At 65.0% G+C, this 24894-nt stretch overlaps 2 protein-coding genes across 2 annotated transcripts in view; one reads left to right on the forward strand and one right to left on the reverse strand.

Moving 5' to 3' along the window:
* The first annotated feature begins 101 nt into the window (after positions 1-101).
* Positions 102-7755, forward strand: CTU2 (cytosolic thiouridylase subunit 2). Its single transcript, XM_021705671.1, has 15 exons — positions 102-206; positions 838-912; positions 3234-3312; positions 3495-3554; positions 4700-4760; positions 5235-5344; positions 5498-5778; positions 5856-5991; positions 6149-6280; positions 6599-6690; positions 6812-6906; positions 6991-7138; positions 7292-7358; positions 7455-7513; positions 7608-7755. Exons 1-15 carry the CDS (start codon positions 142-144, stop codon positions 7753-7755), a joined length of 1608 nt encoding a protein of 535 aa, XP_021561346.1. The 5' UTR covers positions 102-141.
* Positions 7728-24894, reverse strand: part of PIEZO1 (piezo type mechanosensitive ion channel component 1) — a 54261-nt gene continuing 37094 nt past the window's right edge. Inside the window, exons 2-41 of the mRNA XM_044922075.1 lie at positions 24529-24803; positions 23976-24084; positions 23704-23882; positions 23465-23613; positions 23201-23383; positions 22738-22850; positions 22500-22654; positions 22198-22374; positions 21733-21858; positions 21458-21658; positions 20783-20987; positions 18247-18351; positions 17581-17734; positions 17152-17395; positions 16924-17020; positions 16664-16835; positions 16230-16319; positions 16048-16142; positions 15710-15778; positions 15082-15182; positions 14452-14548; positions 14321-14380; positions 14068-14240; positions 13879-13985; positions 13552-13737; positions 13202-13460; positions 12947-13135; positions 12448-12748; positions 12130-12226; positions 11892-12039; positions 11604-11818; positions 11368-11526; positions 11140-11287; positions 9394-9582; positions 9172-9264; positions 8913-9085; positions 8720-8842; positions 8566-8645; positions 8293-8482; positions 7728-8207 (exon numbers count right to left, since the gene is read on the reverse strand). Coding sequence (XP_044778010.1) covers positions 7958-8207; positions 8293-8482; positions 8566-8645; positions 8720-8842; positions 8913-9085; positions 9172-9264; positions 9394-9582; positions 11140-11287; positions 11368-11526; positions 11604-11818; positions 11892-12039; positions 12130-12226; positions 12448-12748; positions 12947-13135; positions 13202-13460; positions 13552-13737; positions 13879-13985; positions 14068-14240; positions 14321-14380; positions 14452-14548; positions 15082-15182; positions 15710-15778; positions 16048-16142; positions 16230-16319; positions 16664-16835; positions 16924-17020; positions 17152-17395; positions 17581-17734; positions 18247-18351; positions 20783-20987; positions 21458-21658; positions 21733-21858; positions 22198-22374; positions 22500-22654; positions 22738-22850; positions 23201-23383; positions 23465-23613; positions 23704-23882; positions 23976-24084; positions 24529-24803 — 6236 coding nt within the window. The 3' untranslated portion in view covers positions 7728-7957. The remainder of the gene's footprint in view (positions 8208-8292; positions 8483-8565; positions 8646-8719; positions 8843-8912; positions 9086-9171; positions 9265-9393; positions 9583-11139; positions 11288-11367; positions 11527-11603; positions 11819-11891; positions 12040-12129; positions 12227-12447; positions 12749-12946; positions 13136-13201; positions 13461-13551; positions 13738-13878; positions 13986-14067; positions 14241-14320; positions 14381-14451; positions 14549-15081; positions 15183-15709; positions 15779-16047; positions 16143-16229; positions 16320-16663; positions 16836-16923; positions 17021-17151; positions 17396-17580; positions 17735-18246; positions 18352-20782; positions 20988-21457; positions 21659-21732; positions 21859-22197; positions 22375-22499; positions 22655-22737; positions 22851-23200; positions 23384-23464; positions 23614-23703; positions 23883-23975; positions 24085-24528; positions 24804-24894) is intronic.

Consider the following 24894-nt stretch of genomic DNA (forward strand, 5'->3'; position numbering starts at 1 on the left):
GCCGCGGCGCCGCGGCGCTGACGTCATAAGCGCGCGCTCCGCCCCCAATCCGCTGGCCACGGCCCCGACGACGTCCCGCTGACGTTATTAGGGCGCGTCTCCCCGCCGCCGGCGCTTACTGTTGTGCGACCGGGCGCAGCCATGTGCCAGGTTGGCGAGGACTACGGGGATCCAGCGCCCGAGGGACCGCCGCCACTGCGGCCTGGGTAAGAGCTGGGCGTCCGCACCCGCCCCTCTCCTTCCCGGCGCCGAGCCGGCGGCAAAGCCCTGCCCCGAGGGCCCGGCCCGCGCCTTGCAGTTCGCCCCCGGCGCCGCGCTGCGGAATCCAGGAGACCGCCGAGGCTGGGGCCCAGAAGCCCCGGGGTCCCGGTGGGGGCTGCACCGTGCTCCGCAGCACCCCGGGGGTGCCTCTCTAGCCGGGGGCGAACGCCCCGGAAAGGGGCTGCCTCTGCGCTCTGGCGCTGGTAATTCTTGCAGCTTGGGCCCTCCGTCGAAGAGGAGTCGGCCTCCTGGTGCCTTCCTCCCGCCGCTTCCATCTCTCTCCCCTCCCCACTCACACAGGTTGTTCCTCCAGGCATGCCGGCACTTGAGAGGCTGACAGGTGGCCTTTATGTGCTTTCTCGGGTGGTTTAAGCAGACTCAAATCCCCCACGGCCCTTGTCTTTTTTCGTATCGGTAGTTTGGATAAGACAAAAGCCTTGGTTGGTGTGTGCGCAGCTGCTCGCATGAGCTTCCCATACAGCAGTTGGGGTGAGAATCGCAGCGCCACCTCCCCAAAGCCCGCTGGAGGGAGGTCTGCAATCTGTGTTCTACCCTCCCCCCGTCATGTCTCGAAAGGCGTGAACTGAAGTGTGTGAAGTGCACGGAAGGCCTACCCGTGGTGGTGATTCGAGCAGGAGATGCCTTCTGCAGGTGAGGCCTGGAGGTGGGTGGGAGGTCTGGCTTAGCCAGGCTTGCCCCTCTTCTGTGGCTTTATCTCTTGTTTTGAAGCATGTACTTCTAACATCGCTTCCAGTGACTCTGGTGCATGTGTGGGGTATTGGGTTTCTGTGTGGGTACGCCGTAATTCTCCCACGGTCCAGCTGTGGATCAGGTGGCAGGAGGGCATCTGATGGCACTTATGGGAAGGTGGCAGAGTGAGGGTGAGGTGAGGTATAGGCAGGATGAGCATTTCGGGGCAGCTGGAACGCATCTAGGGGCAGATTAGAGCATCCTGAGATCTTGCGCAGGTGCTCTGGGGATGATTTTTTAATTTTTTTTGTCTTTTGATTTTTTTGTTTTTTAAAGAATTTATTTATCTGGGGGGTGCACAAGCGGCGGAAGGGGCCGAGGGAGAGGAAGCAGGGTCCCAGCTGAACAGGGAGCCTGATGCGGGACTTGATACCAAGACCCTGGGATCATGACCTGAGCTGAAGGCAGACGCTTAACTGACTGAGCCACCGAGGCGTCCCCCAGCTTATGTTTTTAAAATAGTCTCCACGAGTCTTGGACACTACTTTCCAGAATGTTCCAAAAGAGAAACTGAAGGGACTGAGGTTTTTTCCCAAAGCTTTCTCCTCCCCAGCCATCTTTTGGGAACACAGTAAACTTGGTGTGTGCTACTGGAATAAACATAGGTAAAGCACCCATTGCTTTAATCTCTCAGAGCATCTGAAGTGATGACTGTTAGGAGAAGAGGCTGCAGCAGCTCCTTCTGGGCTCAGAGCTCCCCCTGCCCGTGGGCAGCCACAGGTTCTTTTTGTGCCCCGAGCAAGCATCTGTGTTTTAGCAGCCTTACCCCTCCTCGATGGTGAGTGAGTTCTTGGGACTCGCTGCCTGTGGCTGCTCACCTGGGGTCCTGGCATTTTATTAAACACCACGTTGACCTACTGACCATAAAGGAATGCGGGGTGCTTGGTCAACGCCTCAGACTGGTGCCTGTTCAGTGGGGGGCAGGGGGAATTGTGGACACTGCTGTGTCTTTTTTTTTTTTTTAAGATTTATTCAGGGGCAGCTCAGTTGGTTAAGCGTCCGACTCTTGTTTTGACTCAGGTCATGATCTCAGGGTCCCGGGATAGAGCCCCACATCGGGCTTTGCGGTCCGCGTGGAATCTGCTTGAGATTTTCTCTCTCTCTGCCTTGCCTCTCTCCTCACACACACAACGTTCTCTTTCTCTTTCTAAAAAATAGATAATTAAATAAAGGCTTTAAAAAAAAAAGACATTTTTTTTGAGAAAGGTTTATTTATTTACTTTAAAAGGAAAGAGGGTGTGGGCAAGGGGGCGGGGCACAGAGAATCTCAAGCAGACTCCACGCTAAGCCCAAAGCTTGAGTTGGGGCTTGATCTCATGAGATCATGACCTGAGCCGAAACCAAGAGTTGGATTCTTAACCGACTGAGCCACCCAGGCGCCCCTGGTATGTCTTAGTCGGAAAAAGAAAGCAGACTTAGGGGTGCAGCCTCAGGTGTGGGGCAGCTCTCAGGGAGCCGCATTGCTGTCATCGACCCTGACTTCCCTGCCTGGGTTGCCAGGGAGCTTTTAAATGCAGATGCCTGGGCCTCACTCTGGCACCTTCTCTCCGATGTATTTGGCCTGAGTGATTCTAACCTGTAGCTGAGCCTGAGAATCAGTTGGAAGGATTTTCAGGATTGCTGATTCCCAGGGCCCGCCCTGGAAGTTCTGATTCTGTGGGTTTGAAGAAGCCAGGACTGTGCATTTGCATGAACTTTGTCAAGGTGGTAATTTCTTGTCGAGATGGTATCAGCTCGGGAATGGTGTTCTGGGACATGGGGCACCCCCTGCTGCCTACTCAGTGCTTCCCCCTTCACCCCAAGAGAGAGTACTTCTCCCTGTGGGAGTTTTGGAAGGGGCCTTCCACTCTGCTTGAGGGAGGGTCCGGCTGGCCTTGCCCTGCACTTCCCTGTGTCCGTCCGTTCTGCCTGCTGGGCCTTCCTGAGTGGAGGTACAGGTGGCTCCTGGGCTCTGGGCCCCTCAGACATCAGTTCACACTAGTAAGGATTGTTGGGGACCAAGGGGGGGCCTCCCTGTGCAGCATGGGGCTGGTCCTGGGGCAGACACAGCTGGCAAGAACCCCTCAACCCTGGCTTCCATTGTCAGTTTCTGGGCAGAGCCTCTGTCAAGATGCTGCTTTTAAAGATGGACATTGGTAAGAGAAGGAAAATGGAACCCTACAGCGTGTCAGGCTGCGTCCCCATCGGGGCCGTGTGGCCACACTGCTGGTTGTCTGTTGCAGGGACTGTTTCAGGGCCTTCTACATCCACAAGTTCAGAGCCGTGCTTGGGAAGAATCGGTTGATCTTTCCGGGTGAGAAGGTAGTGTGTTGGGGTGACTCTTCTGCGGGGTGCCCAGCTGGGAAGCCCAGCCCCCCTGGCCCCTGGCTCTCAGCCCCTGCCTCCCCTCCCAGTGTCATGCACAGGTGATGGTGGTGGTGGAGAGGGTGGGCTTGCTCATGGGGGAGACGCAGCGCTCTCCAGTGACGTTCCTTCTCCCGTAGGTGCTCCTGGCATGGTCTGGGGGGCCTTCATCCAGCTCCATGGTCTGGCAGGTCCTTGAGGTACGTCTCCTAGCATCTTCCAGGGTCCTGGCTGCTTCCCTGCTGAGTTGCAGAGTTGGGGGCCCAGGACTGAGGGGCTCTTGCCTGCAGCTAGCGAGAGCAGCCCACCCCTAGCTGGGATGCCCGGAGGGTTGTCGGATGTGTATACAGAGGTGCACAAACTGGAAGCTGAGTCTGGAGCACCCAGCTGTGCCCAAGTGTAGGACTGTTTGCCGACTGCATAGAATCCTAGTCACAGGGAACATGTGGCGGCATGGTGGAGCGTTGCTTGAGGTGTTCCTGAGTTCATGGGCCTCCCCCTGGTCCTGGGTCCAGGACAAAACCTTGAAATACGACCAGGTGCCTTGGGGAACCCAAAAGGGGTCCAGCCTGGCTGGGGTCGGGCAGCTTCCTTGAGAAGTTTAAGGGGAGACCCAAATGAGCAGTGGGGATGCCAGGGGATGTGAAGTTGGGTGGGGAGGGAGAGCGTACGGGAGAGGGTGCTCTCTGGGGAGCTGTGCTCCAGGCTCTCAGCAGCCCACTCACACTGTTGTCCAGCGTGTTGGAGATGGCTAGGGCTTTTCCTGAGGGCCCTGGCTGCCGTGGAGGCCTTGACCTGGGGCTGGGACATACACAGACTCTCTGCATTCCCAGTGAGGGGCACAGATGAGAGAGGTGGTCTGTCCCGGGGGCTCCAGCAAGGTGCTGTTCTGCTCTCACTTCATGGCTCCCTAAGCCTGGCCTGGTGTAAGTGCCCACTCTGTTGGCCTTTTGTCCGGCACCTGGAGCCCCTGTTTCCTCTAACTGATAACACCTTGATGGTAGTCTGTTGTCCTCTTGCACTCAGCAGTCAGAGGTGCTCAGGCAGGCACCTCTCAGGACATTGCTTGGGGGGGGGGGGGGGGTGGGGGGGCCGTGGGAGACAAACTGGTGAGGAGCAGGTGTTACTGGGGCGGTGAAGATGCCTAGGCAGCCACTTTGACCATGTCAGGCTGTGTGGCCTCCCCATGGGGCCTGCTCGGCACTTTGTCTGAATGGTTTGTCTGTTCCAGGTGGGGAACACCCCTTCCTGGAGGACATCAGTTCGGGTGGAGAGTGGTTTGTGCCAGGAAGGTGGCCTCTGGCTTCTGACTGTGGGGCTGAGGTCCTGTCCCTTTTCTCTCTAGGGCCTGAGTCGAGATTCTGCCAAAAGACTGCGTTTTGTGCCAGGGGTCGTATATGTCGATGGTATGTGTAGCCATCCCAGCCCCGGCCCCAGCCGCTTAGGATGAGCCCAGTTGAGACAGCTGGTGCTGTGCCCTTGATGAGGCCCTTAAGCTTAATGAGTCTTTGGAGGCAACACATGGGTCTGGCAACAAAGGCACTGTTGTTGTCTTAGACTTTTGTTAGAGTCAGGCAGGCGTATGTGCCTAGTGTCCATGGATCAGGGGCCCTGGGTGGGAGAGGCCAGGGGCCAGATGCTCCCTGAGATAGGCTCCCAGTTGGGTCTGGGGCCCTGGGGTCCGTCACGCCTCCCCCCGCCCCTCCCCTGTGCACTGGAGAGAAGCCACTCCCCACTCTGATAATGCTGCCCTCCCTGAGAACAGGTTCGTGTCCTGTGGTTTCCACCAGAAAGCTTTGTAGAGTTGTTCACAGGACATTGGCCTTATCCCATCTTGGGCTCTTCTGTAGTCATGATTCCTTTCTGCCTGCACTTTTTAGAGGGAGCAGCTTGTGGCCAGAGCCGGGAGGACAGAGCAAAAACTCTGTCTGATGTGAAGCTGATCCTACAGACCCTTGGCTTTCCGTGGCACGTTGTCACCTTGGAAGAGGTGGGTGGGCCTGACTGTGAGGGCGGGCCGCCGGGTGCCCACAAGGGCCTGTGCCTACTTGGTGGGGTCAGTTGCGGGCCTCACCCTTGGCCTGTTTGCTCCCGGCACGTGGGGGGCAGACCTGGGCCTTATGCTCTCTCCCTGCCCTGGAAGGTGTTTGCCCTGCCGCCGTCCGTGCTGCGCTGCTCTGCCCAGAAGCCAGTGGGGACTGTGGGGACCTACAAGGTGGCTGTGGACAGTTTCCTTCAGCAGCAGCATACGCTGGGGGCTGAGGGGGTTGGGGGCAGCCCCAGCTCAGCCCAGGGGGAGGCACAGCCGAGCCAGCCCTGCACCCAGGACCCCCAGGACCTGGCTGCCCAGACCGAGGCTCTGTCCCGACTGTTTGACTCCGTGAAGACGTTGACGGCCAAAGAGGAGCTTCTGCAGACCCTGCGGTGAGCCCCCATCCCCACCCTGGCAGCTAGGCCCTCCTCCTTCCAGCCTGCCTGAGACCCTGGGCTCTGCTCTACAGGACCCACCTGATCCTGCACGTGGCCCGGACCCATGGCTACTCCAAGGTGATGACAGGAGACAGCTGTACCCGCTTGGCCATCAAGCTCATGACCAGCCTGGCGCTGGGGAGAGGGGCCTTTCTCGCCTGGGACACGGTACGTGGGTAGGGAACGGGCATTTCCGGGGCCCCTCTGGCCCACGTCACTTGAAAGTGGCGTCGGGAGTCCGTGCCAGGGTCTCCCGTGTGGCGCGGGGAACGCAGGGCTGTGAGCCCGTGTGCTGGGTGCCATGGTGAATGTGCCCCCACTGCAGGGCTTCTCCGACGAGCGGCACGGCGACGTGGTGGTAGTACGGCCCATGCGTGAGCACACGCTGAAGGAGGTCGCCTTCTACAACCGCCTCTTTGCCGTTCCGTCCGTCTTCACGCCAGCCATGGACACCAAGGTGAGTTGCGGGATTATCAAGCGTGGGGTCGGAGGGGGCCAGCACTCTCTCAGTGGCCTGAGCTGTGTCCACACCAGCTCCCTGGGAGCACACGAGGAGAGGCAGGCTGGTGCTCGGCCAAGCGGGGCTCGCACGGAGGGTGTAACAGCAGGTGTGTTCAGTGACGGGGACACCTCAGATGCGGGTGCTCTGGCTCACTCCAGCCCTGACCTGGCACGCTCAGGGCTGATGGTGTGAAGCCCTGGCCCCCACGCTAGCTGGCTGCTGGGCCAGGCCTGGGGGCGCCCCTTTTACAGCCCTCCATCTGATTATCCCTAGGCCCCCGAAAAGGCCAGCATCCACCGGCTGATGGAGGGCTTCCTGCTCCGGCTGCAGGCCCAGTTCCCCTCCACAGTCAGCACCGTGTACAGGTATGTGTGCGTCAGTGCCCGCGGCGGGGTGGGCGCGTGGGCCTGAGCCCACCCCCGGGCGCTTGTGCAGGAGTGAAGCCCAGCCTCAGGCTGCCTTGGTGCCCCGTCTCCCACCCATCAGGACCAGTGAGAAGCTGGTCAAGGCCCCCAGGGACGGCTGTGCCGCTGGCCCCCGCTGCCTGCTCTGTATGTGCTCGCTGGACGTCGACGCCGCTGGTCCGTGAGGAGGGGGAGGGGCACTGGGGAGTGGGAGTTGGGGGTCCAGCCCCAGGAGGAGCCTCAGCCTATCTCTGCCTGCAGATAGTGCCACAGCGTTCGGGGCTCAGACCCAGGATTTCTCCCAGATGCAGCCCTCCACCCCACTGGCTGGGGCCCCCACTGTGCCTTGCCGTGCTGCAGAGGTGGGCAGGGCCCCGAACTGCTGCCAGGGGACCAGGCCGTGCAGGAGGTGAGTCCCTTCCTGGCCCTGCCCTGCCCCGTGGTCAGCCCCAGGCCACCGGCCAGGGTAGGTGCAGCACCCTGGGGCCCCGAGCCGCTGGCCGGGCTAGGTGAGGCCCCTGGGGCTCCAAGCCGGTGCTCAGGCACAGCTCTGCTCCTCCAGGGAGGACTCCCGAGCCCATGTCATCGAGCAGCTATGCTACGGCTGCCGCGTGAATATGAAGGATGTGGTGAGTCGTTCTCACTCCTGGGTCGTGACAGGGGAGGCCCACCCCCCGGGGCTCAGTGCCACGCGGCCCCTTGTCCACGGCCATCCTCTGTTGCAGCCCTCCTTGGACCCCCTGCCACCTTACATCTTGGCCGAGGCCCGACTCCGCAGCCAAAGGTATGGGCTAGCCACACGGCTGGGGGAGTGCCGGAGGGCTCCTTCTGGGCGGTGGCTCCCGCGGGGCAGATTCCCAGTGTACGGCTTTCCCTAGGCCCTCGCCAGAGATCCAGGAGTATCTGCTGGAGAACAGTGACGATGAGGCGCACACCAGCGGGAGCGGAGCCTGGGGCCCCCCGGAGCAGGAGGGCAAGGATGGGCAGACAGCCTGTAATTGTATAAATAAAAACATTTTTAATTAGAAAACCCTACAGTACGCGTGGGGAAGGGAAGGCTGGAGCCCCTGGCCCAGTGTGCCGGCTGCACAGGGCTCTGCGCCGGGCCGAGGAGGGGCCCCAGATCCCTTCTGGCAGCAGCGTCAGGGCGTGGCGGCCAGGGCCGGGGTGTCTGCACCCAGCAGTGTGCTGGGCGACTCCTTCATGCGTGGGTGCAGGAGCCCCGCTCCTACTCCTTCTCACGGGTCCACTTGATCATAGTTTCGGGCGAGCGGTACAGGAAGATGAGCTTGGCGTAAAGCTCCTCCTCGAGCTCCAGCTCCCGCGTCTCCCGCACCAGGAAGATGTCCTGACAGAGCTTGAGGATGCGGTCCACGCAGGGCAGCTCCTCGAACATGATGGAGTGTGAGATCTCGCTGAAGAAGCCGCGCACGAACTTGCCGATGACCAGCACGATGGACACGTAGAGCCCCATGATCCTGCCAGGCAGGGGCGGGGTGAGGCTGGGGGTGCTGCACCCCACCCACCCATCCACCCTCCTGCCCTCACGTGCAGCACACTCACCCGTAGCCAGCCAGGAAGCCCAGGCTGGGTGGGCTGACCTTGTCACTGAAGATGACCATGGGCAACAGGTTGCACTCAGCCTGGCAGTCCTGCAGCTCGATGACCCACCACTCGAGGAAGCCAGCGGCCCCTGCGCCCACGCGCTCCCTCCGCAGCTGGATGCGCACGCTGAGGTAGTCGTCGTCCTCATCTGGGGCAGGGGCAGAGTGGGTCAGGGCCACCGCCCACCCCCTGGGCTGAGGCTGCCCCCCCCCACCCCCAACACACACTCACTGGGCTGCAGCTGCTTCACGGGGTTGGCTTCAGGCCCGTTGGGGGCCCGGATGTACTTGGGGAAGAGGTTGCGGATGACCCTGCAGGGAGAAGGCCGGTGGGTCAGGCCCAGCCGGCCTTCCAGCTGCCTCCCTGCCCCCAGGCCCCAACTCACACGGACTGGTTGGAGGTGCCTTCAAGCAGGCTGGCCAGCTGCCGCCGCTCACTGCTATTGGGGGCCAGGTCCAGGGTGTGCTTCTCGTTGGTGTACTCCACGGTGCCGCCCTTGGCCAGGTCCCTGCGTGCCGGGGCACGGTGTGACCCACTGCGGGCTGCACCCCCCGGTCCCGCCCCAGCCCAGCACACACCTCTGGAAGTTCCAGATGAAGCGCAGGGTGATGTCGGCTACGCCATCGTATAGCTCCCGCTTCATCTGTGCCCGGCTTGGAGGGCTGATGCGCCACAGCGCCCCGGAGCTGCCCTCGATCTGTGCCGTGACGATGTCCTCGGGGCTATACTGGCTGATGAACTGCATGGCCAGCTGGACCCCAGGCAGCCCTTGAGTGAGGGGCTCCTGGACACCCCCCCACCCCAGCCCCCTGCTGCTGCCAGGTGGGGCCCTCTCACCGGGTTAGGGTCAAACTGTCTGGACAGCTCCTCGTAGGCCTGCTGTGTGAATGGCACGATGGACGGCTGCTGTGCGCTCATGGTGAACAGGGGCTGCAGGGAGGGGGGTGGCGACTGTGATGGGGCAGGGAGGCCCCATGGTGCCGAACGCCGTGAAGGTGGGTGGGGTGCAGCCCATGCCCGCTGTCACCTGTTTCCAGCGGGCACAAACTGGTGGCTCACCTCGTAGCCACCCAGCTTGAGGGTGACAGTGACATCGATGGGCTGGTTGACGACACCGACCACAGAGCGCACCAGGGACATGAAGAGCAGTGGGAACCAGATGATGGCCACGAGGAAGAGGATGATGAGACCACCCATGCCGTACTTGACAATCTTCTTCTTCTTCTGCCCCTTGGGCTGGGGGTATTTCTGGGGGGCGGGACATGGCTCAGGGGCTCAGCCCTGCCCGCCCCCTTGCCCCAGGGTGAAGGCGGGCACTGGCCCAGACCCCCGGGGCCTCACGCAGCCACAGCCTGGGGCCCACCCAGGGGCTCGTGAAGCCAGATTTTAAAGCGTCACAGTTGACTGCAAAGCTCTAGCACTCGAGACGGGGTGGATACGTGAGCACAGAAACCCAACGGCCCAGAACGCGACCCGCCGCCCAGTGAGTGCTGCCAGGATGATTCCATGGGGGGAAGGACCGTCTCTTCAGCGATGCTGCTGGGACAAATGGTTGTCCACATGCCAAAGCAGCAGGACCCCATCTAAGACCTCAATCTGGATTCAATGGAAAATTCTCAGACCTAACGTGGAAAGCATGAGCAATGAGAGAAAAAACACTACGTTATAAAAAAAGAAGAGTTTGTGCTTCAGAAGATGGGATGCTATCAAGAAAGTGAGGAGATGGGGCGTCTCAGTGGCTCAGTCGGTTAAGCGTCTGACTCGGTCTTGGCTCAGGTCGTGAGGTCAGGCCCTGGGTCAGGCTCCACACTGAGAAGTCCACTTGAGATTCTTTCCCTCAGCCATTCCCCCGGCTTATGCTCTACGCCTCTCTCAAATAAATCTTTAAAAAAAAGCGAAGAGACCACGCAGAGAATGGGAGAACCTATCTGCAAATCCTGTGTGATAAGGGTTTAATGTCCAGAATGCAGAAAGAATTCTTAAAGAGAACAAGTAAGCCAAGGACAAAAGGGGCAAAGCAGATCGCTGACAAGCACACGAAACGATCATCGCCATCATCCACCATCAGGGAAATGCAAATCAAAACCCCCTTGAGTCACGGGCGCCGGCGGGGATGGGAGAGGGGGCAGCCGCTGTGGACAGCAGGGGCAGTCCCCACCAGGCGAGACCAGGAGCTGCCCCCGTGCGGCCCCCCGTCGCGTGTGTCCATAGCAGTGCGCGTTGCAATGAACAGGAGGAACCAGCCCGCCGTCCAGGACTGTTTGTAACTGCTGGGTACATGCACAGTGGGCCAGTCACACGGAGGAACGCTCCTCAGCCACAAAACCCTCACTTCTGACACAGGCCACATTGACTAGCCTTGCAACTGCAGAATGAAAGCAGCCAGACGTAGGCCACGCGGCGTGTGATGGCGTGGACACCAACTTCCAGAACAGACAAGTCTGTGCAGAGTCGGGGGTCTCTGCAGAGCGTGAGCGTATTTTAGACCTGCCTGGTGATAGTGGCCAGCTCTGTGACGATGCCAGGAGTCTGAACTCTACCCGTACATGGGGGGGCCCTGTTTCCGTTACCTCCCACTGCAGCCGCTCACACAGAAAACCCAGCTGACCTCCACTGCCCCAGCTCCCAGCCCTCATGCCCATGAGCCAAGCAGTCAAGCCTCCTGGGCCGGGCATGCACTCAGGCCCGCTCTGCCAGCTACCCGCCGACAGCCACATTCACGGCACTGCCCCCCCCCCCCCCCCCCCGCCAGCCCCACCTGGCCCTCATGGCCCATCTGCCCCACTCCCCGCCTGAGCCAGGCACCTTCTCAGTCTCGCGGCTGCACTTGATGATGAAGATGTTGGCGTAGATGTCCTCCACGCACATCCAGCTGGACAGGGACAGCGTGGTGTCTGTCCACACCCAGTCCATCACGGCCCGAAGCTCCACCAGGAATGGCACAAGGCGGAACCTGCCCGAGGCGGGGAGCCCGTCAGGAGGGCCCATGGGTGGCAGCCTGGCTCCTGGCGCCCCGGGCCAGCCCGCACTCACCCCTGGAAGAGGAAGAGGTTCAGATGGTTGTACTTCTTGGTGAGGAAGTTGCCAAGAATGCGGGTGGGGTATCCACAGCGGATCTGGTAGGCGGACAGGGCGAAGTAGATGCACTTGACGAAGTACCACAGCTGGGCCACTGCGTTCTGGCTGAACATCCTGGGGGGACAGGAAGGCCGGCTCAGGGCACCCTGCCCGAGGCCAGAGCCCCAAGGTCCCCGGGGCCAGACACCCACCTCTCGGTGACGGCGGGCAGAATGAAGAACATCCAGAGGTGGATGGCCAGCACCAGGACGACCTGGAAGGCCAGCTTGCCCAGCACGGTCTTGCGGAGGTAGAGGGCACGGTCGATGACCATGGTGCTGAACTGGATGAGCAGCATGACCAGGAAGGCCTCTGGCACTTGGTCGTCCGACAGCGAGGACGTGATGTCTGTAGCTGCCGAGTGTTTCTGTGCCGGGAGAGCAGAGGTCAGGGGGCAGCTGGGGGCGGGCAGCAGGGTGGCCGCCGGGCTCTGCGCTCACCCCAAAGGCCCAGAAGCCGAAAATGATGATGATGAAGTCGACCACGTCGGCGAGAAACATGAGCGCATAGACGTCGGTGGCCGCACGGTACTTGGTGTGCAGGATATCGTGGAAGAAGCGCTGCAGGGGCCGGTACACGCTCCGGGCCCTGTGGGTGAGGGCGTGTGGGCAGGGGGCTCAGCGCCTGCCTCGGCTGCTCCCACCCGCCCTTGCCCGGGAGCAGCCAGCAGTCACGCACATGGCCAGGCAGAAGCTCTGCAGTCGGAGCCCCACGGCTGTCACTCTTTCCCGGGGGCGACTCCACTTCTCTCTCCCAGAGGCTGCCGTCACACCTTCTGTGGGGGGCAGCCACTGCTGACCGGAGCCCCTGGAGAGCTGAGTGCAGCTCGGACTCCAACCAGCCCGAGACCCCCTCCCACCAGGGGCTGGCATCACCCCACTTCACAGACCAGCAGGCTGAGCATGGGGACCTCCCCAGGTCACGGGCAGTGGGCCGGCTGGGGCAGCGGGAAACCGGGTGGGCTGGGGTGGCTGTGCACGGACAGGGCCGTCGTACCAGTGGATGCAGGTTCTACGGGCTCCGTACTCTCCCTCCTTTTCTTCCTGAACCGCAGGCTGATACGCTTCGTGTCTTGGGGCTTGAGCTCCACAGGAGGCTCTGCGGGCCCGTCCCCTGCTTCTGCCTGGATGTGGTCCTGGGTGAGGGCCCCGGCCACTGCTGGCTCTCCCTGGGGCCCCGTGTCCGCCTCAGTCTGGGGTCCCAGCGGTGCCCGCTCCTCCTCAAACCCCTTCTTCCCACTGCCCCGGTCCTGCTCCTTGGAGAGCTGGCTCTCTTCATGGTCCCAGAGGCCGTAGCACTGCAGAGGGAAGGAGGGAAGGAGGTGAGGAGCCTGGCGTGGCCACACTGGGCAGCGCTCAGGCCAGGCAAGATGGCCAGGCCCACCCTGGGACCCACGACGTCCAGCCGTGCCTCTTGCAGCTGGGCAGCCGGCGGGGGGGGCGTGTGCTGGGAGGCGCCTGCCTGCTGCTCGCCGGCCCAGGCCCAGTGGACTCACCAGCAGCTGCGAGCGGTGGAAGAAAAGGGCCAGGAGCTGCACCAGATCGTACTTGATATAGCTCTCCGTCTTCTCCAAGCCCAGGATGCGTGGCGGGAAGTACGGCTTGTTTTCGTAGCGCCGCAGCACGGCGTGCGTGTTCCAGGGGAAGAAGCCAAACTGGAACAGGTACTTGGTGACCACGGACACCTGTGGGGGAGGGGGCTCAGCATGGGGGGCCAGGCCCCACCCCCTCCCGCTCCGGCCGTGGCCCACCTCTGTAAAGATGATGGCCGTCATCCAGAAGCGCTTGCTGGGCCTCGGGATGGACAGCATCGCCCACAGGAAGACAAGCACGGGCAGCACCAGGGAGGTGACCGAGGCGGTGACCATGTGGTTGAGAATAATGACGAAGTAGCAGAGCAGTTCCGAGTGGGCCGCCATGCATTGGTAGGCGGCCTGCAGCAGCTGCAGGACCCGGCCCTGCCCAGCTTCGAACTGCGCGGCCTCCTCCAGCTCCCCGATGTGCTGCCGCCTGTGGGGAGCCGCGCCCACACCCCTCTCAGCACTGGGCCTGGCTCCGAGGGGGCGCCGCCCCTCCCCGCCGCCCACCCCCGCCCCCCGACCTGGTCAGCAGCTCGCTGGCCGTGCGCATCCGGGTCGCGGCGCCGGCAGGAAGCTCCCGGGAGCTGTGCGGGGAAGCCCCAGGCTCGGTGGCCAGCTCGCCGCCGCCGCGGGTGTGGTACCCCGTGCCCAGCGGGCCGCCGAGGTCCTCCGTCGTCGTGCTCCGCGGCTCCTCGGCCCCCGGTCCGCTGTGGGAAGTGAGGCTGGTCACCGAGGCAGCCTGCTCTCTGCTCTGCCCAGGCTCTGGGGCTGGAGGGGCCTCCCGGGCCCCGGCGGACAACGCACCCCCTGGTCTGCGCACCCCGTGCGCGCCGCCAGCCCGCACCTACCTCAAAGCTGTACTCGGTGCGTCTTGGGCCCCCGAGGGGCCTGGAGGTGCGGCCTCGGCCTCGCTGCTGTACATCTGCTCTGCCCAGCTGCGGGGCACCTCTCTGCCCTGCACGGCAGGGAGGGCTCAGGCTGCGGTTCCCCGGGGCGCGGGCGGGGCGGGCGGCGGGGGGCGGGGCATGCACACTCACCCCACACATCCCCTGCTTGCACAGGTAGCGCTCGGCACGCAGCACGTCACTCATGGCACGGTGGTGCCGTGTGAAGGCGAGCAGCCAGTCCGTCAGCCCATCCAGCAGCGCCCGCCCCAGCACCCACAGAAACTGCACGGTGCTCAGCACGCGCTGCATCACGTGGCCGGGGCCTGTGGGCCGGCGGGAGGCAGGACGCTGCAGAGGCTGCCCCAGGAGGCCCCCAGCCCCCCAGGCCCCAGGGTGCACATACCAGCTGCCACTGCCTCGTCCGGGCCGTCCGCCGACTCTGCCTCCTGGCCTGGGCCGCCTCCTGGGCACGGGGTGCTGATCAGCCACTGCAGCCCCGCGCACCCGCCCCCACCCTGCACGCGGCCAGCGCACCTGTGGGCAGCTGCTCCGTCCCTTCCTGCCTCGCCTGGTCCTCCCGCTGCTGCCTCAGCACCGTCTGCGCGTTGGTCACCCACGCGTGGTAGACCATCTGTGGACCGGGTCCTTGCGTTAGCGCCCCACCGCCCTGGACGGCCCATCCCGGTCAGCCCACCTGCCAGCTCCCGAGGACGAGGCTGGGATCAGGCCGCCACTGGGGGCCTTCAGCTGGCTCCCTGCTTCGGGGCAGCACCTGGGTCCCGTGGGACTGTGGCGGGAAGGCAGGGCAAGCCGCCCGCCCGCGCACACGGCTGTCACTCCCTGAGAACTCCGGGCCCAGAGACAGGCAAGAGGCTCCTGGCCCGTCCTTTTTCCAGCAAACACGCGTGACCCTTCTCCAAGGCCAGGCCACTGGTGGCCACTCAGGCCTGGACGGTGGGAGTGCTGACCTCAGGAGGCGGTGGACAGAGGGGCACATAGCTGCCCACGACCTGCGCCTCCTACAGCCTGCCTGCCCACCTGACCAGTGGGCTCTGGGGGTCGGAACGGATCTGGGCAGGCTGGCCAGAGCATGTCTCTGCACGCTGGGCTGTGCGGGCCCAGGCGCCCGTGGACAGGGGAAGGCAGGGCACCCTCCCGCCTCACCTGGAAGGCACTCTGTGCCGATGGCCTGGGGTCCTCAGGCACGGCCTCCTCCTCCTCCTCACTGTCCGACTCGAACAGAAAGTAGTCCCCCGAGTGGATGACTGCGGGCAGGGCGGGGCTGAGGACCGTCCGCCCCGGGGGAGGGCCTGGCCTCCACACCCCCACACCCACAAGCCTCTCAGCTTCGTTTCTTCAGTTTGGGGTGGGCCCAAGACAGGCGTGTGGGTTCCCTCAGCATCCCGTGACCCATGGGTAGAGGCCCGCGTGTCCCTCCCCACCCTCGGGGACAGCCCATGCGGGCTGGGGTCGGCGGAATGGGGGACAGGCCAGAGCAGTGACACGAGACCAGACAGGACGAGGAACACAAGGGCAGGCTGGGGATCAGCGCTGAACACCCAGACTTGTGCGTCTGAGAGTCCAAACGACGGGAGGAGAGCACAGAGCCTGCCGTGGGGACCTGGTTCAATCGAGGCTGGGGTGAGGCCTGAGGGAAAGGCCCGGGGGCACAGCCAGAGGTGCACACAGAGCAAGCTCCCTCGCCCAGAAGGCAGACAGCAGCTGAGAAGGAAGGGGCCCGGGCACAGCGGCCCCGACGGGGTGGCCGCGGCAGGCCAGGCTAGGGTGGTACCTGTGGCGTGGTCCAGCCAGGGCCGCCACCACTGTCTCCGTGGGGAGGAGCCCCCTGGACTGCCAGGCCCTGTGGAGGGGCGGACGTGAGCCAGCAGGGAGAGGCACGGGGAGGGCGAGGGCAGCCCCCCCGATGGAGACCGCCTCTGTGCGGACGGAGGGGCCTCGCCGTGCTGTGGGGCGCAGCGGACAGCCCACAAGTGCACGCAGACAGTGGCGGGCTAGCCACAGAGCCACGGGGACCACATGGCACGGGACAGATGGGCGGGAAGGCCCGTGGACAGCACGTGGCACGGACATGCCAGGACCTGGGAGCCCTTCCACCCCCTGCCTACTCACCTGGCTCCTGGGTGGGGTCTGGGGGTTCCTGGGAGTGACGGTGGCCCGCCCGGCCCTGCCTGTGCTTTTCCTGCTTGGCACGGATACGCTCCATCCTAGGGGGTGGGGGTGGCCCTGAGCACCGAGCTGATGAGGACAGCTGGTGAGGAGAGCCCGGGGTCCCCGCCCCGGATACCACCTACTGCCTTTTCAGCTGGGCTAGGGACTTCTCCTCGGCCTTGCGGTGGAGGTCGATGCTTTTGAGGTTGGCGGCGTTGTACAGCGCGAAGCCCCTGTGGGGAGCGGTCACCCCGGGGACGCTGAGCTCCAGCTCCCCGGCTCCTGCACCTGTGGGCTCGGCCCCATCTGACTGCCCCCTCGCCCTGTGCTGGGATCGGGAGGAGGAGACCCTCCTGCCGCCTCCAGGCTCACGGAGAGTGAAAACACGCAACTGAAGAGGCGTCAGCGGGCAGGAGCAGGGCACCCTGCGGCCAGCGTGCGGGCGAAAACGGACGAGCCCCGGCCAGCGGCAGAGCCGGGGCTGAGAGGAGGCGCTCGGGCCCCGAGGAGGTCGCGAGCGACGCGCGGCGCTGGAGCGGGGACAAGGGGCCCTGGGGCACCTGGGGCCGGGGCTGACCTGGAGGCCTGCAGGGCGGTGGCCTGGAGCTCGGCGCGCACGTGCAGGAAGTAGCGGCTGAGGAAGACGCGGCGCTGCAGCAGCAGGAACAGGAAGCAGACGCTGTCCCAGAGCACGCCAGCCTCCTCCACGGGCAGCAGGCAGTCCCGGTCCCTGCTCAGCATCTCCTTCGCTGTGGGACGGTCCGGCTCAGGGCAGGGGGCCCCAGGAGCAGTGCGCGTCCCTGGGCCCGGCCCACAGCGCGCCCCCCGCCTACTCACGGTCGTAGTAGCCTTTGACGGTGCACACGAGGCTGAAAAGCTGGATGACCCAGCAGAAGCTGCTCTGCATCTGCTCCACGAACACGCAGGACAGGAGCTGGGGCAGGAAGGTGGTCAGCCTGGGGCCGGAGGGGCGGGGCGGGGCCAGGGGCCGGCGGGGGCGGGGCCGGGGCCGGGGAGACCGATCGGGGGCGGGGCGGGGGCGGGGCCGGGCGGAGCCGGGCTCACTGAGAGCATGTTCTTGGAGATGATGACGGTGACGTTGTACAGGATGAGGCAGTCCCACAGCACGAGGCGCGTGCGCGTGTGCTTCTGCAACAGGCTGGTGCCGAAGAGCAGCAGGTAGAAGCAGGCCAGCAGGTAGCCCAGCCCGAAGATGCTGATGCGCGTGGCCCCCGTGACAAACACCACCACCAGCACCAGCCAGAAGAGGTAGCGGAAGACAGCCACCTTCAGCATGTCGAGGTAGGACCTGTCAGACAGGCTGTCACTGCAGGGACCGGGCAGCCCCGGACCAGGGATGCCGGCGGAACGCATCCCTGCGGCCAGGTCAGCGTCTGCCCCTCCTCCTGGGCTCAGGTGTGCTGCCGGCAGCACCCGTCCCGGGCTCGTGTGCCCGCCTGCAGACCAGCCGCTTCTGCAGCGCCCAGGACCCACCTGCAGTAGATGAAGTTGGGCACGGCGCTGGGCTCGCCCAGCTGCAGCTCCAGGTGGTCAGTGTTGATGCCGGCCATGAGCTGCCACTCCTCCGTGCGCTCGGCGGAGAACACCTGCCACTGCTGGGAGGCACACAGCAGCAACAGGAAGTCACCTGCGGGCACATGGGAGACGGCTGGCCACGCGAGGGCAGCGCTCGGCAGCACGGGCCGGGGGGAAGCACCGTTGTGTGTCTGCAGGGGCCCGCCGTGGGAACCACGGATGTCCACATGTGAGCATGGACAGCGGGGGACGTGCCTGTCCGCCCGTGCCGCGGGGGCACCCCCCCCCCAACAGCCGCACGCACACCTGCGTCCACACAAGGGGCCCTGCTGGTGTCCACCCCTGTGCGCACACCTGCGAGCAGATGCAGGTGTGTGTGGCTGCGCGTACACACGGGAGGTGGGCCTCTGTCTCAGGAAACATGCCCAGAGAACTGGACACCGTCGTGGGGCAAGGCCCCTCTGGGGACCCACAGGGCTGGCCGGCCAGGGAGGCCCAGACACCGTGCCCCTTGCTGGTGGAGGCAGGCCTCCGCTCAAGGGCTGTCCGTCCCCACGCAAAACCTCAGTGCCCTCCCATGAGGCTGGCAGGCGGTGCGTGGGGGGCCGGGCCACAGGCACTCACTGATGAGGTTGGTGGAGTTGGGGGTTCTGAAGAAGTCGGGCAGGTACAGCCACTTGATGAGCGCCGAGTTCATGGGGATGGCCTGGCTCCAGCGCCATGGGTAGTCTGTGGGTGCGGGGTGTGCGTTAGGACCCCATCTGCAGGCCCACAGCCGCCGGGTTCACAGGCCTCATTCTTGCACCCACTTGTGCATTCACACGGTCTCAGAAACACCCCACCTCTTGTTCAAAGCACACAGGCCAGAGATTCTAGCGCATTCTTCAGGCATCAACTGGCCCAGGCCCCAGGCAAGGACCGAAGAGCCAGCCCAGGAAGTCATAGGTGGGCAGGCCTGCTTGGGGCGTGGTCATGGCATGGAGGGCCCCAAATGAGGCTTTGTCATGCACCTACCAGCCAAGACAAAATACAGGGACACCACAAACACCAGTGAGGATGCAGAAAAACCAGGTCCCACGTCCATCCCTGGCAGGAACGTCAACGACCAGCTCTGCACACGAGTCCCCGAGAAGCGAGAACTATGCCCACACAGAAGCCTGTGGCTGGACGCCCCCGACAATGTCCCTGCAGAGAGCCCCATGCCAGCAACAACCTGCACCTGCCAGGGGCCAGAGATGACAGAGCTATGTCCGTCCAGCACAGATAGTCCTCAGCGGGGGGAGAGCACCAGACACCAATGCCCATGGCCGCCCAGACACACCCCAACTACATTCGCCGAGTGAAACAAGCCAGCCCCGAGGCGCCCTGGGGCACAATTCTAGCTCCGTGACATTGGGGACGGACATCTGTGGTTGCCCAAGCGGGGGGCGGGCAGGCTGCGAAGGGCCCACACGGCCCCAAGCTCGGGGTGCTGGGGAGGCCTTAGGGAACCGCCAGAGAATGAACTTGACCACATTATTAACTCCAGAAAGTACGTGGATGCTGGGGACCCAGGATGGGGCACAGACTGCGGGTCCACCTGGACGACCCGTGTGTGGCAGACCCCCTAGGAATGGGGAAGAGCAGAGCCCACCCACGCCGCTTTGGAAAACAGTGTTTTGCCTGAAGAAAGTCACCCAAAGCAGCAAGCACACCCCGGGCCCAGATCTCGTTTCTCCATTTCAGCCTGTGGGGACAGGAAGGGGCGCTCCACGGGGCGGGGAGGACTCCCTGGCTGGGCGGAGGGCACAGGCTGAGGCAGGGGCGTCTACAGGCGCAGTGTGGGCATGCTCGGAAGGTGGTGGGCCCGCGACAGGGCCCAGGGGCTCCTGGGGCCAACACAGCAACCGTGTGAACAACAAAGAGGCAGCACCCCGTGTCCACACAGGAAAGAGCAAGCGGACACGTCAGCGGGGGACAGAGGACCAGTAACTGTAGAACCAGCAAGGCACCACTAGAAAACCCAGCGAATGACCCCCACAGATAGGACCCTCTGATGGAGGCTGGAAGCAGCCCGAGACGTCCGGGAGGAATAGCACGTTCGCAGAGCCTCAGGGGAGACCCACAGTCAGCACTGCCCCCGAGGGACAGGGAGCGGCCCCCGAGCGGAGACACGCCAGCCCCGCGGAGCAGGGCGCTTCCCGGCTGCGGCGTTCCCGCCAGAAGGGTGACTTCACCTGGCCTAACAGACACCAGACTATCCCCAACTGAGGGACACAGCCCAGGCTCCTCAAAAGCTCCAAGGTCCTAAAAGGCAAACCACGGAGCTCAGCCGGCACCAAGGAGACAGCACGACGGGAGGTGGCGCGGGGCCCGCACCATGGTTCACGCCCCAGCTGACTCGGGGGAGCTGCGCGAAGGGCATCCGGGAAGGTCCTACTTCAGCAATTCTGCGTAACAAGGTCCAAAACAGCCCCCGAAACAGGAGTGAAGGACAGACGCAAGGACAGGGGGTCTCGAATGTGTCTGGCTGAAGAGCTGGCCTCAAGGTCACGTGCTGTGGGGTCAGTTTCTGAGACACTCGGAAACAGTCCGGCCAGCGGTGGCCGCGTGGGGCAGGGAGCTGGGGTGCGAACGCTCCCATGTGACTCGCCAACGGCCTCACGCGCCCACAGGCCCACGGGGCAGCCTCGAGGAGCGCGGCCGCGGCGGTGGAAGGCCTGGGGGCGCGGCCGTTCCGACAAGCAGCAGAGCGGGGAGAAAGCCGGGCACTTCTCCACACACAGGCCAACTGACAAGTGCGCCAGAAACAGCCGAGAACGCCGGCCCCCACGAGCCCCGCCCGCGGCCCGCTCAGGAGGCCCTGCTCGCGGATACCGAGCTCGCCGATGGCGCAGGAAGCAGCAGTCCCTCCGCTGGGGGGCTGGGGACACTGGAGGTGCAGGCCATGCCAAGGACGCCGTACCGCCATGCACTGCGGCAAACCCACGGGCCCGCTCCAGAGACCACCCGGAGAGAGCCGGGGCAGAGCGCCGCCAGGGGCACCCCCAGGGGATGAGGCCAGACCTGGGGGTCGTGCAGGACGGCCAGCCGCGTGCGGCCCCCCTCACCCCCCGCCCAGGCGCCCGCCCTCGGAGACTCTGGTGTGGCCCCCAGGGGCGCGCAGCCACCGCCCGCTCACCGATGCACAGGGCGGGGGGGATGCCCAGACACAGCAGGTACTGGTAGAGCAGGAAGAGCGCCAGGAAGAGGCAGTAGTTGGGCCAGAGGCGGGCGATGGCTGCACGGCGCCGGCGGGTGAGGATGAGCACCAGCCAGCAGCCGTGCAGGATGACCATGAAGTTCATGCGCTGCCCAATCACATTCACGGCCATCAGGAAGCAGATCTGGGGGTGGCAGAGGATGGGGCGCACAGTGAGCTGCCGGCGGGGCGGGCCTTCTGGGCCCCGCTTCCGGGCAGACTGGGAGGTTGGGTGGGCTCCAAGCAGTGGGGGCAGCAGCCCAGCTCACCACGGCCCACACCGTCCTCGTGGAAGCGTGGAGAGGCCGGACATGCCTCCACCGTGAGGGCGGAAGGGGGAGCCACGGCTCAGGGGCTTCCAAGCACAGTGGACCTGTGACCCGGTCTCCGGCCGGGGTCCCAGACCCTACAGCCCTTACTCTGCGAGGGCAGGCCGACTGAGCCCGGGAGGTCCAGCCCCTCGGAGGCCCTTCCCCTGTGCGCCCCCCCCCCCAGGTGGCCCTCGAGGGCCTGCACACTGCTGATGTCCAGCAAAGGCCACACAGAGGGTGACATGGGCCTCCCCGTCCTCGGGGGGTGGCCAGGGAAGGGGTGAGGGTTGACGCTGGGCCTCACCTCTAGCCCAAATTTGTAGAAAAAGAAGTTGACGAAGTACTTGAGGCAGCTGAGCAGGTCCTGGTCCAGCCGCTGGCGAGTGCCGTCGGCACAGACGGCCTGGGCGGGCAGCGGGCCCAGCTGGTGCTGCCGATGGTAGTGTTCCTGGCGCCGGTATACGATGGCCTCGAACACCAGCAGCAGCAGGACCTGCAGGTGGTTCTGGGGAGGGGGGCACGGTCACGCTCCACCCACCGCCCCCGCCCAGCCCCACGACCCTGCGGCCCCTTGCTCACCTGGACGTAGCCTAGGTTTGGGAAGCCCTTCCGCACCCCAAACCAGTTGGCAGGGTCGACAGGCCCCCGGTACAGCAAGGACTGCCTGATCTCTGCCTTCTGCAGGTTGGTGCTGTTGAGGAGGGGCTGGGGAAATGGAGAATCAGCACCTGCTCCCCGCGCCCCCCGGTTGCTAGACTGTGACCCCAGGACGGCCCACCCTACCCAGCCCCCCCACATCAGCCACAGCTCCGGACAGGTCCAGGCCAGACCCCAGCGACCCCCAACCAGGGACGCATGTGGACCGTCAGCCTCTGACCGACCCTGACGGGGAAGGGCCAACGTGTCTGGGGACGAGGCGGCCACAGGGTGGGGGAGGGCAACAGACAGGAGGGGCCCCCCCTTCCCCACCACCCTGAGCTGAAGAGCCGTCACTGGGGACCCCTGAGGTACGGGCGGCTGGGCGAGGCTCCCGCCTGGCCCTACCTCGGTGCAGTTGCTGGAGTACTCGTGGGGGTTGACGACCTTGAGCTGGTAGAGCATCTTGCACACGATGATGATGCAGGTCCACACGGTGGACAGGCAGGAGGCCATGGGCCGGAAGCGGGGGTAGGGCAGGGCGAAGGCCCAGAGCACCACCAGCAGCAGGTTCAGCACCGACACCTGGGAAGTGGTGGGCAGGCTGGGGCGGGCACAGCACCACCTCCGGGGGGCCCCCAGGGAGGCCAGCAACTGCGTTCCACGTGGCCCTGTTGCAAACGGGGGCGCGGCATCCGTCCCGTCCTTACCTCCTTCAGGGCCACCCACACGGTGTACAGGGCCACCAGCTTGAAGACGTGCAGCTCCAGGAGACGCTGCACCAATATCTGAACTCGGGTGAGGACGTCCGAGAAGCCGGAGGCGAGGTCCAGCAGCCGTTCGGCCACCAGGCCCCACTTGCTGGCTGCAGCCGAGGGGAGGCGCCGTGAGGAAGAGGGGCTCACAGCGTCAGGGCAGAGGAACCCCACAGCTGCCCGTGGGACTCACCTTCCGGGCCCTGCATGGCCGGGCAGGGGCCAGCCGTGCTCATCGGCCCCTCCTCGCCGGGCTCCTCCTGCTCCTCCTGCAGCAGCAGTGGGGTCCCACTGACCGTGTCCTGCCTGGGGGGCCCAGAGCATCACTTCCTACCCCAGCTTCTGGGGTCGGCCCCACCGGCCCCTCCCATTCCTGCCTTCCCCAGGGCTGTGGGAAGAAAGCCCCGCCCAAAGCCCCCCGCTGGTGTTCTGTCACGCTGACCCGCCAGGCCCACCCGCGGCGTTTGAAGGGGGCAGCTGAGGCCTTGGCTGGGCTCCAGGCCCTCCCGTGCAGACCCACCGGGCTCCTTCCCTTCCCTCGTGTGTGCCAGTTGGGGGGGGGCGCGGCACGCTGCAGGCCCCCCCCGGCCCCGCCATGGGCCTGGACGGCGGTCTGCACCCCAGGGGGCCGCAGACATGAGGGGCCGGCCACGCACCTGTGGGCCCAGCGCGGGAGGCGGGCACCGGGCAGGGGCACGTGCTCCAGGTCGGTGAGCTGCATGAAGGGCTGGTGGAAATAGTGCAGCTGCAGGATGCAGGCAAGCAGGAAGAAGCCGGGGACGAGGATGCTGGAGAAGAGCTCCGACACGCTGAACTGCTCCAGACCCAGGTCCCCCAGCCTGCGGGGGGAAGCCGTCAGACCCGCAGCCGGGCGGCTGGGGGGAGCAGGAAGGCCCCCACGCCCGCCCGGCCCCACTCACTGCTCATCCGTGAGGCCCGTCAGGTTGCGCCAGTATGTGGGGAAGTCCTGGAACTGGAAGGTGTAGACGGCGACGAGCACCAGCATGGTGTAGGCCACCACCAGCCACCAGAACAGCTTGAGCAGCTTCCTCCACAGACTGTAGTAGACCTGGCGGGCGCGGGCGCGGCGGTGAGGGGCGGCCGGGGCTGCCCGTGTCCCCCGTGTCCCCCGTGTGCCCCGCCGCCACCGCCCAGGTACCTGGAAAAGGGTGAGGCACAGCAGGAAGAGTAGCATATAGACGATCTTGTAGACGACCAGGCGGCCAGCGAAGCTGACCACGACGAACATGCCGGCACACACGTAGATCCAGTACTTGGCGTGCAGGCCGCTGACCAGCTCCCCCAGGCTCTGCAGCAGCGTCCGTGCCCGCGGCGGCTCTGCGGGTCAAGCCAGGGGCCGGCGTGGGCATGGCTTCGGGCCGGGCGGCGGGCGGGGACTGCCCCCCCACCCCCGGCTGCCCCGGGCCTCACCTCTGTTGGCCATGGTGACCTCCGTCAGCGCGGCGGGGGCCTTCGCCTTCAGCAGCTTCTCCTTGACAAACCGGCGCAGCAGGAGCCAGAAGGTCAGCGTGTACAGCAACTGGGACGAGCGGGGGCAGCGTCACCCCCCAAAGCCAGGGCCGGGCGCCAGCCCCCCTGCGGGCCCAGACGCACCCTCCCGCACCCGCCAGGCGGGGGCACAGACGTCCGGGTCCGTGGCGCTCTGCACACAGCGGCCTCACACGGGGACACCAAGCTCCCAAGATGCAGGCGCAGCAGGGGGCACCGTGGAAGCTGCGTCAGGGACGCAGGGACACGCCCCCGAGGACACAAGGTCATCCCTCATTCTCTCAACAAACATCGACGCAGCCGCTGCTCCAGACGGGCTACAGGGGACCCCACGGAGACAGCCAGACACAGCCCTGCCCTCCCAGAGGTCCCATGTCCACGGGGGAGCCGGACAGCGAGCAGACGGCACCGTCGTGGAAGGTCACAGGCGCCCTAGACACTCGCCACGTGAGGGGGGACACGGGGGGTCACTCACCATGGCCCCAAGGTCCAGGCAAGGGTACCGGGTGTGCTCCAGCCCCAGCTGACGCAGGCTCACAGGGCCCAGGGTGGTGGGCAGCTCAGGACGCAGGTCCATGGCCCACACGTAGCGCAGGCCACACAGCACCAGCCCATAGAGCAGGATGAAGGGCGAGCAGAGCATGGCCATCTGGTGGCGGCTGCGCACGGTCCAGATGAGGCAGGCCCAGAGGAGCAGCACGAAGGTCAGCCAGCTGTGGTAGGTGATGCTCCACACCTGGTCAGCCAGGGCTGGTGGGCAGGGCTGCAGGGCGCACCCGGCCCTGCTCCCCCTACCCCCGGCCCTGCTCCCCCTGCCCCCCCTGCCCCCCACTCCCTGCCC

The sequence above is a fragment of the Neomonachus schauinslandi genome, chromosome 16 (assembly GCF_002201575.2).
Source record: "Neomonachus schauinslandi chromosome 16, ASM220157v2, whole genome shotgun sequence".
Lineage (NCBI taxonomy): Eukaryota > Metazoa > Chordata > Mammalia > Carnivora > Phocidae > Neomonachus > Neomonachus schauinslandi.